The sequence below is a fragment of the Arachis hypogaea genome, chromosome 17 (genome assembly GCF_003086295.3).
Source record: "Arachis hypogaea cultivar Tifrunner chromosome 17, arahy.Tifrunner.gnm2.J5K5, whole genome shotgun sequence".
Taxonomy (NCBI): Eukaryota; Viridiplantae; Streptophyta; class Magnoliopsida; order Fabales; family Fabaceae; genus Arachis; species Arachis hypogaea.
The window spans coordinates 131,110,314-131,121,356 of record NC_092052.1 but is presented as its reverse complement, the minus strand read 5'-3'; the positions used below and the strand labels follow the sequence as shown (position 1 = coordinate 131,121,356).

Below are 11,043 nucleotides of genomic sequence, written 5' to 3'. Positions count from 1 at the left end.
TGTTTGATACTTGTCTGATCCACACAAAGGGAGATCTCAAACAGGATACCTGTTCACATATGGTGGTACAGCTATATCATGGAGGTCCACGAAACAGACGATAGCAGCAACCTCCTCTAATCATGCTGAAATACTCGCGATACATGAAGCTAGTCGCGAGTGTTTTTGGCTCAGAAGTTTGATCCAATATATTCTGTCATCATGTGGACTGATTGACCATAAGATAGCTCCAACTGTTCTGTTTGAAGATAATACAGCATGTATTGCTCAACTTAAAGGCGGATATATCAAAGGTGATAGAACAAAGCATATTTCTCCCAAATTCTTCTTCACTCATGATCTTCAAAATCAAGGGACAATTGATGTCCAACAGATCCACTCAAGTGACAATCTAGCAGATTTATTCACAAAGTCACTCCCAAAATTTTTCTTTGAAAGATTGGTACATGAGATTGGGATACGCCGATTTCGAGACATTAAATGATGTCCACAAGAGTGGGAGACTCTTTTTTCCTTAGTCAGATTTTTTTTCCATTGGATTTTTTTTACAAGGTTTTTAATGAGACAGTTCCATCACAAAGGATATTTTACTCTTTTTCCTTCATTAAGGTTTTTTTTTTTTCCATTGAATTTTTCTTTAGTAAGATTTTAACGATACAATAATCCTAAATGGTCATCCAAAGGGGAGTGTTGGGATAAACACAAAAGATATGGATGCCCATTAATATCATAGATGACTCGGTATTCATATTATCAAAAAAAAATTTACATTTAATAAAAGTTGAAAATATGAACCCTATACATGTATAAATAGAGAGTATGGTACGTACAGTAATATTAATAACAAATATTCTCTCTCTTTCTTATACAATAAAGCACTTCTTTATTTTTTTTTTTATATACTACTAATATAATATTAATATATTATCTTTATAGTAATATAACAATATTAATAAATATGATAGTAGTATTTTTTTATTTATACTTTATTTTATTACCTCTTCTTTATTTATTTTACAGTACCTTATTTATTCCTTCCTTGTTGGAATCAAAGCTGAAAGCAAGAACTGAGAGAAGTAAGAACGTTCCATTACCGTTGGCATTTCATTTCTCTCCGCAAAAACGCCATGACGCATTCTTTAACGTCGTCGTTTCATTCCTTCTTCTTCTTCCCTCCTTCTTCATCATCCGTACAACTCAACACACCAAAGCTTCAACTTCTGTTACCAATGTCATCAAATTCTCAACCGCTTCCCCTCAAATTCTCTCACTCAAATAGAACAAGAACCACCACCAACAACAACAATCGCCACAAGATTCGAGCTTCGTCCTCAACCGATGATCCTTCACCATCTTCATCAAGTGCGACGAATTTCGTTTTGTTCAGTTCCGCTGCTCTAACTGTTACATTGGCGGTGGCTAATCGTGTGCTTTATAAGCTTGCTCTCGTTCCCATGAAAGATTACCCCTTTTTCCTTGCCCAGTTCACAACATTTGGGTAAACGCTATTATTTCTCGCTTTCAATTTAGTGTCGCTCCTCTGTTGCTGTTTTTGCATTTTCATTTGCTACTTTTCACTGCCAAAATTCTGTTTTCGTTATTAATTTTACTTTTGGGGTTTATGTATGTCTCTTTAGAGTTATATATATAATGTTGTTTGATCATTCAAAGGCCAAGTAATAAAATATAAGGGTAAAAAAAGGTTATAAGGATTTGAGAACTGGAGTGGGACCGTGCTAAAAATTTGATGATAAAGTGGGTGTCCAGTGTCCACACATATTATAATGGTTTGGTCTTTTGGGTTAAACAATGTTGTGTCTGATAGATGATTGGTATAGAAATAATATTTTGCCCTCATCCAATCATTATTCACATGAAACAGAAGTGTTATTAGTTGAGAGTGGAGTAACAGTGTTTTCTTATAATGTATAAAAAAGGACATAGCATTACTTTTATGTCAAAAATTCATGCATATAAAACAAGTCTCAATTGATTGGTAGTATATCAGAATTAATTTCTTCAGAATAACTGTGGTTTGTTGTATCTGTGTCATGTATGCAGGTATGTGGTTGTGTATTTTAGCATATTGTATATCAGATATAGGGCAGGTATTGTAAGTGATGAGATGCTAGCCATTCCGAAACTTCGCTTTCTGGCCATTGGGTTTCTTGAAGCTTTGGGTGTGGCCACTGGAATGTTTGCTGCAGGTACTCATTCTGATCCTTCTTTTTATTTATTTTTTTTCAGGTTTAATTTTACAGTCTTGTATCTTTTTTGAGGATAAGCTTGCTTTGTTGATATCTAACTATTATAGGCAACATGTCTGTTTAAATTTTCTTAATTGGGTATCTAAATAGTATGCTGAATAGATTTAAGCTGCACAACTATGTATCTTTTTTGAGGATAAGCTTGCTTTGTTGATATCTAACTATTATAGGCAACATGTCTATTTAAATTGTCTTAATTGGGTATCTAAATAGTATGCTGAATAGATTTAAGCTGCACAACTATGGTTATGTCACTTTTAGTAGTAGGGACTAGGGACTAGGGAGTAAGTGACTTGTTGCTGTTGGTAATGAAACAATCGACAAGCATAGCCTTACTGCCTACATGTTTGCCTCGATATTTATGTATTGAATGTTGGTTACGTTCTGCAGCTGTACTTCCTGGACCAGTCATACCCGTATTGAGTCAGGTATTAAATATTTAACTAGCTCTTGTCATCAAAGAAAGAGGGTGACAGAATACATCGGCCCTTGGTTTTATACATCTGTGAAGTTTATTTTGACATTCTCATTTGTCAGGCATTTTCTGGGGCTTCATTTTGGAAAATTTCAATTTGCTTCCATTAGTTGCATTTATCAATTACATAACCTTCTAAATGTTAGCGTTACCAATGACATTATGCAAGAGAATTTGATGTTGATCAACTTGTAGCATCTTTGAAACCAATACTCCTAAATGCGCTTTAGCTTCTTCCTAATAAGAAATGGTGTTATTTTTCGTACTCTTTCTTCCGTATTCGAAAATACTTTAACACAACTAGCACCTCACATTTTTATTTATTCTGTTCTGTGTCTCACTTTGATGGCATTATACCTAAACCATTTTATCATCATAAGTCTGCATAACAGTAGCAACTGTAGCGTGTAGCACAGTAGCAATCGTGTCTTGACAATATGCTTGGAGGCTGTTATTATAAAACATAGTGCAGCATGTCTTGGCAATATGCTTGGATTTGACCATTAGCATGTCTTGTTCCTGATGGCCAGGCAATATTTGATATGCATCTCCTTTCAATATTTTTCATTCATGTCATTTGAGTATTTTAATGGATGGGATATTGTTCATTTCTTATTGCTTTTTATCATTCATCCAATTTTATTTTTTCTATATTGTCTGCATCTTGTTGGGAGAGAAAGGGGGGAGGGGGTGGGGGGGGGGGGGGGTAGGGGAGAGGGGTAATAGTAGTGAAATCTTATCACTTTTACACTTTCTTGGGGAAAAAAATTACTTATCTATTGTATGCATGTAAAATTTAAAAAAAAAAAAAAGCATGCTTATGATCTTTTTCTCTTTTTTTCCAGACTTTTTTAGTTTGGCAGCTATTGATTTCTGTTCTTCTCTTGGGGAGAAAGTACTCAATCAACCAATTGGTTGGATGTTTACTTGTAGCTAGTGGAGTTGTGGTGTCTATTACAAGGTATTTTGACTTGTATATGTGGACAAATACAATTTTCTGATCAGTACACTCCATATTCATTTTCTTGTGTCGAGTTCAGCATCTAGGTCAAATGAGTTTATGTATATTTGTTATTAATAGTTCATGTGGGAATGGCTTGTTTTCATTTGGGCACATCAGAATTTGTCTTCTTCAAATTTCAGATCCTGCATAATTGGTTAGTGAATGAGCTTTCACGAATGATATTCTTCTCAAAATATCAGAGGTTTCTGATCCCCCTTCCCAGTTAAAAAAATTAATGAATTACTTGAGATCAGTTTGTGTATGCTTTCCAGTTAATAGCTGCAATAATTGTTGTCTTTGGATTCTGGTTATTGGGATACAAATCTTGTGCAGTTAGTGCCTAGACTCTGATGTGTAATTCTGCTTTCACTTCAAATGAAGTGGGCTCCATCTGATCTTTTGTCTCCCCTAATTACAGTGGCTCAAACACGGGTCAGATGCTCTCTGAAGTTGAGTTCTTTTGGCCAGCATTGATGATTATTTCTAGTGCTTTTCAAGCTGCGGCTTCAGTAATCAAGGTTCACTCATAAGTAGTTGTGTTTTTTTTTTTTTTTTTTTTTTTTTTCGGGCTAACTTGTAATAGTCTTTACATTTCATGTTTGGCAGGAGTCTGTTTTCATTGATAATGCCATTCAATTGAAGGTAATTATTATTATTTGGGGAGAAGGGGGGGGGGGGTGCAATTTTAAGATCAGTTGACCTTGTCTTCAGTTGGCATTTCATATTTTCATGTATGGGCATGATTTGACGTATATGACTTGTTCACCTGCAGCAGAAGTCGCTAGATATATTTGTTGTCAATTCTTTTGGATCTGGCTTTCAGGTATAACTTGCTGTAGTACTAGAGATGATTTAAATGCAATATGAATTGCAGTTACCTACCGTACCTTTCAAAATCCATACATTTGGCTTTTAGAATACCAAAATAACTTTGTAGTTTCTCATTACTATTTTTGGTTTATTGGACCATATGCTTTCCCTAGTTGCTACTCGAAATAAAATATTAATGTGAATAGGACCATTAGTTTAATATTCTATTGCTTCTTTTCAATTCATCCCCTATAATTTCAATAGTTACACCATGAGGTAAGGTTATCTGAAATTTCATGATGAAAAATTATATGGCTTATACTCGATGTTTGATTTCACTATCTTATGGATCACAAATGAGAATTTAATATCTTGCATGAAAAATCTATTAGGTTTTCAGTTTGCATTGAGTTTGAGTCCATAACACTATTTTATTGGCATTTCAAGTTTACTTTTGGACTTTTTATGTTTATTACCTAGAACTTGAGGTATATTTATGATTGGATTCTGGTATATATTGTAGGCTCTGTTTGTACTTCTTTTTCTACCTTTACTTTCTAACTTGAAAGGCATACCATTCGTTCAACTTCCTTCGTATCTTAAAAGTGGAGCTGGTTGCTTTCTGAACCTTGGAACTCATAAATCAAGTAAGCTCTAATACATTGACCGGAATTGATGTACATGCCTTGCCACATCATCTAGCTTTTAGAACACTATCAGATTATGTATTATGAGCATGGCATTTTTTAGGGTGCATTCGTATTATCGTCTACATTCCAATTTCACGTTGTGTGACTTAAATCTCACCGAAAACATGGGATTCTGATGTTAGGATCTCCAACTGCAATGTGGTTCACCAAGTTTCATATCATAATTTTATAACCTACCCTATATGGTGGAATCATAGTTTTAAATGTTTCAGATCAGAATTTCTTAAATATGCCCAATCTAGATAAAAAAAGAGAGCTTGGTGGCAATAAACCCTGATGACTTTCATTACATCCAATCAATCAAAATGAGAATCTATAAGCTCTTCTTTCCCGTTAATAGTTTGTTCGAAACTTTCTTGTCCCAAGTTGTAATTTGGCCACTTTCGTTCATCATGTCGTAGGCTGTGACGGTGCTCCCTGGCTTCCCCTGCTTTATATAGTTACCAACTTGGCATTCAATATATCGTTGCTTAACGTGGTAAAAACCTCCTCTGCAGTTGTTGCTTCTCTTATGGTAATGTTATCAGGTAGATGCTCTCTTTCTCTCTCTGAATTCTACTAATTAGTTACTTTAGCATTGCATAACATTCCAATAAAATTTGTTGCCTGTCTTGTGGACATCTTGATTTCTTTTTTGAACATATTTAGCTCATGTTTGGTTATGATTTGCAGTGCCGATTTCCGTCATCATTCTTTCCCTTCCGTTGCCTTATCTTCCCGAGGGAACAAGCCTGAGCCCAGTTTTTGTAGTTGGCTGCGCCATCCTTGTATCTGGTCTTTATCTGTATGACACAACCAGACCTGCCAAGAATAGTACTAAATCTGATTGAAGCACATCCGTTCCACAAAACCATTGCTGAGAAGTAACTCCCAAACTACCAAGCAGCCTATCTACTCACTCATCTATCAGTCTTGAGGCAATCTATCTTGGTGAAATGTATTTATTGACTTTGTCCAATTGTACGTGTACTCATGTACAGTATTTTTTACTAGTATTATTTTTTAGATTCTGATTAGAGAGTGAGGTAGATCAGTTCAATTTCTATTTCTCTTCACTGTCTTTAATTTGTCTAAGCGATTGGATCATTTTTTCATTGTAGTCTTTTGTTGAATAGTTAAGTTACATATGCCACATAAGCTCCGGAAGTATACATTTAACAGAAAAGAAAAGTGTTTTAAGTCTATCACTATGGTTGCCTTGTTCACAAGCACAGAATATTGAGACACGAATATAAAAACACAAAATCGTATTTAGTAAATAAAATATGGACAGAAATAGTGTCATAGAACATTGAATTAATATATTTTACAGAGATATTGGACAGAAACACAATTTTTTTCTCTTGTATTGTCACTATTAATTTTTTATAATAACATTTTTTACCATTTTATTTTTTTTCTAAATTTGATGTGAAAGAAAAAATAAGGTAAATTATATTTTTTATTATTTATTATATCTTATATTTAAATTATCACTAAATAAAATACAAAAATATTAATTTTTGTGTTTCTTTTCGGTGTATGAAGTTGGATTCCTGACCATAAAATTATCGTTGGGCATGTTCTTTTACAAAGTGCATTCATGATTAAAGCCTCCATATACTTGTGTTTGTTCTCTCAAATGAAAAAGATAATTTTCTCCTTTTTTTTTTTTTTTGCATTATCATTTTCTCTTTTGTTCATGTCTTCCATACTTAACATGTGCTATTAGTATAAAGTATAAACAACGTAATATATATATTATGTCGTCATGTAACTAATAGATACTTTTAACCTTTTTTTTTTTCTGTAACTTTTTTTATTTGAGATCAAGGATGATCAATTTATATACAATATCTTTCCTTAGTAGACTTTTAATATGACAAATAAAGTTACCAAAATTAACTTACAATAAGTGGAATTTATTATATTATAAAATTGAACTAATAAATTCGTTAAAGTTTAGTCGCAAATTCACTTGAACTAGTAGAATTTAAATAAGCTTGAATTATAAAACTCAATTAATCAAATAATAAATTCGTTGAATTTACTCACAAGTTTGATTTAAAAACCTAAACTTTGTAAAACTCTTAATTTGAGGGTTTAATAATCCATTTTGTTATGTCAGTTTAATAATCTTGAATCTTGATGATGACAACTTATTCGATGCTAAACAAAGTGGTGACCCCATGTTAGCCCATGGACTAATGCAAATGGCAAAACATCACATATGATGTCTTTTTTTTTTTTTTGGTCAGGGATCACATATGATGTCTAAAAGCATAGAATACTCCACCAGTCCTGGAAATATAATGCGGTAGGTCCACAGTCAAATTCATGCTAAGTTCCAAATTTGATCGCAAATCAATAATAGCAAAAAAAAATAAAAAATAAAAGAAACACTCATTTCATTTCTGTTGCAGTCTATTGACTCTCCCAATAAACTAAGTATCCAATCCTACCTTTCAATTTAGATAAAGATGATGACGATGATGATAAGAATTACAACAAAGGAGTACGGAATACTAAAATCTAACCCCACTTTGAACACAGCTCCACTCCCTCATCTGAAACAAAATAATCAAACTAAAAGAAGAAAAATTCTCCAAGACCAGCTCTTTCCGCCATAGATTCCTTTACGTTGAAACTAGAATTACTTTTTCCAATTCCCAGATAGCAGTTTTGTTTAGGACGTGTGCCTTTTGTTGTTTATTCAATGTCTCCTCTGCAAGGAAGCATAAAATTGTTAGTCAAATAGTAACAGCACAATACTAAAATTCAACATATTAAATTGTAATTGGGATAACTCCACCAAATCTGACATAGTAGATAAATGGAAAAAGGCGGGGGATTGAGGTAATATATAAGGTATCTACAAGGCTACGTTTGTTTCCTGGGAATGGGACTGGGACTGAGTATTGTGTTTGGTGATTTTCAGTTCTAGGACACAATTTCAGTCCCTTTAGTACCTCAAAAAAGTGAAGACACATGGAACTAAAATTTTTACGAATGAAAACTGAAACTTTTTTAACATTTTTTTTCCAAAAATACTCTCATTGAACTTTTCAAATTCCAAATCTACCCCTCAATGTACATATTTATCTTAAACCAAATATGATACTAAGATATAACTCAATCCAATACATTTTACACCAAACACAATATAGATACTTAATTTAGTCTCTGTCTCTCAGTCTCTATCTTTTAGTCTCTGTCTCTCTTCCAAACGCAACACAAGTGAATGTCAAATATAATTGGGACTGTGATGAAATAGCATAGATGAACTACAACCACCGGAGTTCAACTGAAATAAAATTCTATATGTTTATTAGTTTTATAAAGTTTGAAAAACAATTTCAAAGTATTAAAAGTACATGCCTTTCGCTTCTTTAGCTTCCCATTTCTGCTGCCACCCTTACTGGAGCCCATTATATCCTCACCACCTTTATTTTCAAAGGGTAATGACTTAATTTCATCAAAGAAACTTTCTGTAAGACCTTGCATCCTGGTACAGAATAGAAACAGATTCTAAGTAGGGAAAAAACATGTACATAAATGAAAACGCATGCATAAACATTCAATGAAGACAGCAGAAAAATCTGGCAAGCATTCCTAATCCTAACATTCATCATACCCATTTCTTGATTTCTTCAAGTATTTCTCTCTCTTCCTCTCCTGTCTTGTTAGAGGAACACGAGTGAACAACTCTTCCTCTTGCTGAGCACGCTCATCCATCTTGGCAATATATCTATCAACTTCTTTACTATTTCCCTCAAATTCTCTTACCTGTGAAAGTAAGCAGCCCGGAAAGAAAAAATCACTATGTAACTCATTAATTCATTACGATCAATAGCAAGGGAAAACCATCACAACATGGGATCACCTCCTCAGGTCTTTCATCCATATCATCCATCAATTCCCTGATAAAATGACTTTGCTTAGCTTGTTTCAAAATCTCTTTTTCCCTTCTCAAGGCATTCCTTTCTTGCTTTGAAGTTCTCTCTAGCTCCATGGAAGCAGGGGCGAATCTCGGAGGACGATATACATCATCACCATCCTGCATTCAAGAATCAAGTTATTAGGGAAAAAAATGCAAGTCGTTGGCATCATATTGTCATCCTTCAGCATATCAAATCAACAATTTTACCCGCTCACCTGAGCTGCTAAATCCGATTTGCTAACAAGCATGTCAGGATTCGGGCGATACTTTGACACATCCTCAGCCTTATCAGATGCAACCCCCTCCTTCTCACTTGGAATCTCACTTCTAGTGGCATTTTCACCAACTTTCATGAGTTTCTGAATTTGGTATTGTTGTTTTTTGTCAATTGGCCGAATCTGCAACAGAAACAAAGATGTCAAACTCCTAAAATGTAAGCATTACAATATTAAATATACAAAGGAGAAAGAGATATATAAAACCAGACCTTTTCTAAAAATAATCTTATCTCTACAATGCTTCTAATAACTGGATGTTCTTCTATTGAAAACCCCTTCGCCTTGCGCAACAAGTAGTAAACAAGGGATTGGCAATAGTTCAAAAGCAGCAAATTTTTAGCTTCAAGATAACTGAACCCATCTGCTGTAGGATATTGATCCTCTTTCACCTGATACATATCCAAACATGGCGAAAACAGAAGAATTAAAGTTGTACATCAAATTACTTGTTTTTCCCATTAACATATCTACTAAATGTATTAAAGAGTACTCGCTACCAATGCAGTAAAGTATCATCAAATTACCCATGAAACACCGGTAACAACACCGGCATGGACACGCGGACATACTGAATTTATACAATGACAACACACAAACACTGAAACACCGGATATATGTGTTTATATTTTCAAGATTTATACAAAAGTGAAGCATTTATATAAGTCAAAACTATCAATATTGACTACTGTATCATGTGTTGGGTGTGTCCTTGATAGCAAGTTACTTTGGATAGTTAACTAAGTGCTATAAAATAAAATTCAGTATATATTTTTGAGCAAAATTAATGGAGTGAATATTCCATATGAATGGAACCTTGGCAGTTAAGGATTGGATTTTGCGATTCACGGTGTCGAGTCCTTCCTTCATTTCTTTCAACAACGCAACAAGATGAGGAGCTTCTCTGAAACCACAACGAGTCAACGAAGTCGTTATTATGTAGAACAATAGAGAGATCGATTGCATCGTACGGAGAAGAAAAAAAGGAGGAGAGAACTTACTTTTGATTTGCATCATCGTTTGCAGCGTTCTCCATGCTTGAGAGAGAGAGAGAGAGGGTGTGGCGGATGAGTATGGAAACCAGAGACAGGGGCTTAGCAAGGGTTTTCAATTTTCTATTTTTCTGTTTTTTGTTTTTGGTCATATCTTTAAAATTAAATTAAAAATTTAAATAAAAAAAAAGGGAGAGTTTTGCGGTGGTCCTACTAGGATTGGAAACAAGGCGGGCAAGGCGAGGCTTTATTTCATGTAGTTAATTGGTTTGAGTCTGGTCTATAATTTGTTATAAACTCTTTATAAAGTATTAGACTTGACTTGTTATTCAGCCTGTTCTAACTTAAAACTTGTTAAAAGGTTTGATAATTTTTTTTTACAAAAATAAAAATATTATTTAAAAAATTTATTTTTTAATAAAAATATTTATATATAATATGTCATATTTAATATTTATAAGTATTTTTAATCTTTTAAAATATTTAAAATATACAAAAAATATTTATAATAAAATATAATAAATTTAAAATATCTCATAATTTTATTAATAATAAAAAATTATTTATATATTTAATTATTTTTTAATTTGTT

General features: G+C 33.4%; 2 protein-coding genes across 3 annotated transcripts; one reads left to right on the top strand and one right to left on the bottom strand.

Moving 5' to 3' along the window:
• The first annotated feature begins 1,033 nt into the window (after positions 1-1,033).
• On the top strand, positions 1,034-6,449 carry LOC112766478 (protein CLT2, chloroplastic). Of its 2 annotated transcripts, none has more exons than XM_025812375.2 (10): positions 1,034-1,498; positions 2,062-2,207; positions 2,658-2,695; positions 3,588-3,703; positions 4,164-4,263; positions 4,352-4,387; positions 4,518-4,568; positions 5,079-5,202; positions 5,667-5,792; positions 5,938-6,449. In XM_025812375.2, the coding sequence occupies exons 1-10, from the start codon at positions 1,128-1,130 to the stop codon at positions 6,093-6,095; spliced, it is 1,266 nt and encodes a 421-aa protein (XP_025668160.1). In that variant the 5' UTR covers positions 1,034-1,127; the 3' UTR covers positions 6,096-6,449. The 2 variants fall into 2 exon arrangements, with proteins under 2 accessions (XP_025668160.1, XP_025668161.1); XM_025812376.2 differs by having other exon boundaries at positions 1,039-1,498; positions 4,521-4,568.
• Positions 6,450-7,635: 1,186 nt separating this feature from the next.
• On the bottom strand, positions 7,636-10,619 carry LOC112766176 (uncharacterized). Its single transcript, XM_025812052.3, has 8 exons — positions 10,461-10,619; positions 10,276-10,363; positions 9,672-9,851; positions 9,400-9,582; positions 9,128-9,301; positions 8,879-9,030; positions 8,623-8,749; positions 7,636-7,969 (listed from the first exon to the last, which is right to left on the bottom strand). The coding sequence occupies exons 1-8, from the start codon at positions 10,601-10,603 to the stop codon at positions 7,958-7,960; spliced, it is 1,059 nt and encodes a 352-aa protein (XP_025667837.2). The 5' UTR covers positions 10,604-10,619; the 3' UTR covers positions 7,636-7,957.
• Positions 10,620-11,043: the final 424 nt, after the last annotated feature.

Bases quoted from the DNA above. Each gene is read 5' to 3' on its own strand.
- LOC112766478 (XM_025812375.2), top strand. From the start codon at position 1,128: ATGACGCATTCTTTAACGTCGTCGTTTCATTCCTTCTTCTTCTTCCCT. The intron at 1,499-2,061 runs GTAAACGCTATT...TCATGTATGCAG, and splicing joins GCCCAGTTCACAACATTTGG to GTATGTGGTTGTGTATTTTA. The intron at 2,696-3,587 runs GTATTAAATATT...CTTTTTTTCCAG, and splicing joins TCATACCCGTATTGAGTCAG to ACTTTTTTAGTTTGGCAGCT.
- LOC112766176 (XM_025812052.3), bottom strand. From the start codon at position 10,603: ATGACCAAAAACAAAAAACAGAAAAATAGAAAATTGAAAACCCTTGCT. The intron at 9,583-9,671 runs GTCTGGTTTTAT...TTTCTGTTGCAG, and splicing joins TAAGATTATTTTTAGAAAAG to ATTCGGCCAATTGACAAAAA. The intron at 9,302-9,399 runs GTGAGCGGGTAA...TCTTGAATGCAG, and splicing joins AATCGGATTTAGCAGCTCAG to GATGGTGATGATGTATATCG.